Source organism: Galeopterus variegatus, unplaced genomic scaffold (assembly GCF_000696425.1).
Source record: "Galeopterus variegatus unplaced genomic scaffold, G_variegatus-3.0.2 Scaffold9316, whole genome shotgun sequence".
Lineage (NCBI taxonomy): Eukaryota > Metazoa > Chordata > Mammalia > Dermoptera > Cynocephalidae > Galeopterus > Galeopterus variegatus.
This window is the reverse complement of record NW_007735427.1, coordinates 46,305-47,506: the sequence shown is the minus strand read 5'-3', so window position 1 is coordinate 47,506 and position 1,202 is coordinate 46,305. Positions and strand designations below refer to the sequence as shown.

The 1,202-nt window shown below is 52.7% G+C and overlaps 1 protein-coding gene across 1 annotated transcript in view; it reads left to right on the top strand.

Annotated features, from left to right (window-relative positions):
- Positions 1–222: 222 nt before the first annotated feature.
- LOC103609186 overlaps positions 223–1,202 on the top strand; it is a 17,387-nt gene continuing 16,407 nt past the window's right edge. Inside the window, exon 1 of the mRNA XM_008593549.1 lies at positions 223–361. Within this exon, the coding sequence (XP_008591771.1) occupies positions 223–361 (139 nt within the window). The remainder of the gene's footprint in view (positions 362–1,202) is intronic.

The following is a 1,202-nucleotide window of genomic DNA, read 5'->3' as shown; positions in this document are numbered from 1 at the left end:
TGAGGCAGGGACACAGGGATCAGGGACTCCCTGTGTTTCACTCTCCATCATACGACGCTGGGCTAGTGACTTAACCTGCATGGCCTCGGGCTTTATACCCATGCATGACGGGGATAGTAAGGGCATCCAGCCCAGGGACAAAGGAGTCAGTACAGGAAAGGAACGTGTTCAGGTACAGCCCATGGGAAGCATTCAGTCACCGCTGGATGGTATCTGGTTAGGATGGATTTGGTGGGCAGTGGTGTGGACTTCTGGGGGCTGCAAGTTCTACACCACAGCGGGCACAAGAACCTACAGGGGAGCGTGTTCCAAATGCAAAAACCTTCCTACATGTGTAACCAAAGCCCTGACACGAGGAATGGTAATTGCAATAAAAATGCTAACACAGTCGCAAAGACACCTTAAATTCCTAACACAGAAGGAAACACTGTGGTAAGTGTAAGACTTTACCTTAATACTAGGGAGGCAGCTTGATGGGAAGGGTGAGGAGGACTGACCCTCAAATCACAGGGACAAGGACCAAGATGGAGACCTGAACAGTAAATACCTCCAAAGCAGCTCCCATGGACACGGGGCAGCGAGGGGGACCACGGGGACAGGGCATGGCATGCCCAGCTGTGTGCCTCTGGGGCTCGCTGTGTTCACCTGTGCCCATGCACTTGGCATCCAGCTGGTTATTTGTTGGTGCAAAACACTGGTGTGCTGGGAGAAATCAAACGCGAGCTGATGGCACCTCGTGATGCACCGGCGTTGCTGCCATGCTCACCAGTCGGGTGTGGCATGATGTGGCAGAAAAGGCTGCATTTGTTGGAAAGGTGGATGGACTACGCACCTGTGCCACACGCAGATGCAGGGAGGCCCCGCAGCTGCCACCTTTCCCATGAGTGGTTGTGTCCTTCCCCTGGGATTGACAGGCTGCTACTCCACCAGAGCAAAGCAGACTTGCCACAGTTTTCTACCGATCCAACCCTTGATTGAGCAGATACTACACGGTCCAGCAGGGAACAAACAGACAAGGCCAGACCCTCATGGGGCTGAAGAGGCAGTTGGTAGAGACGGACAAATAAGGCAGGAAAGCAAGTTGAGGCTCCGCCTCCTTGTCCTTGTGTGTCTCACAAAGGACCACAGTGAAGAAGTATCACTATGACATTAACAAGTACAGACGCCTACACTGTGTGTCCAACATGGAAAAAGAAGTTTAG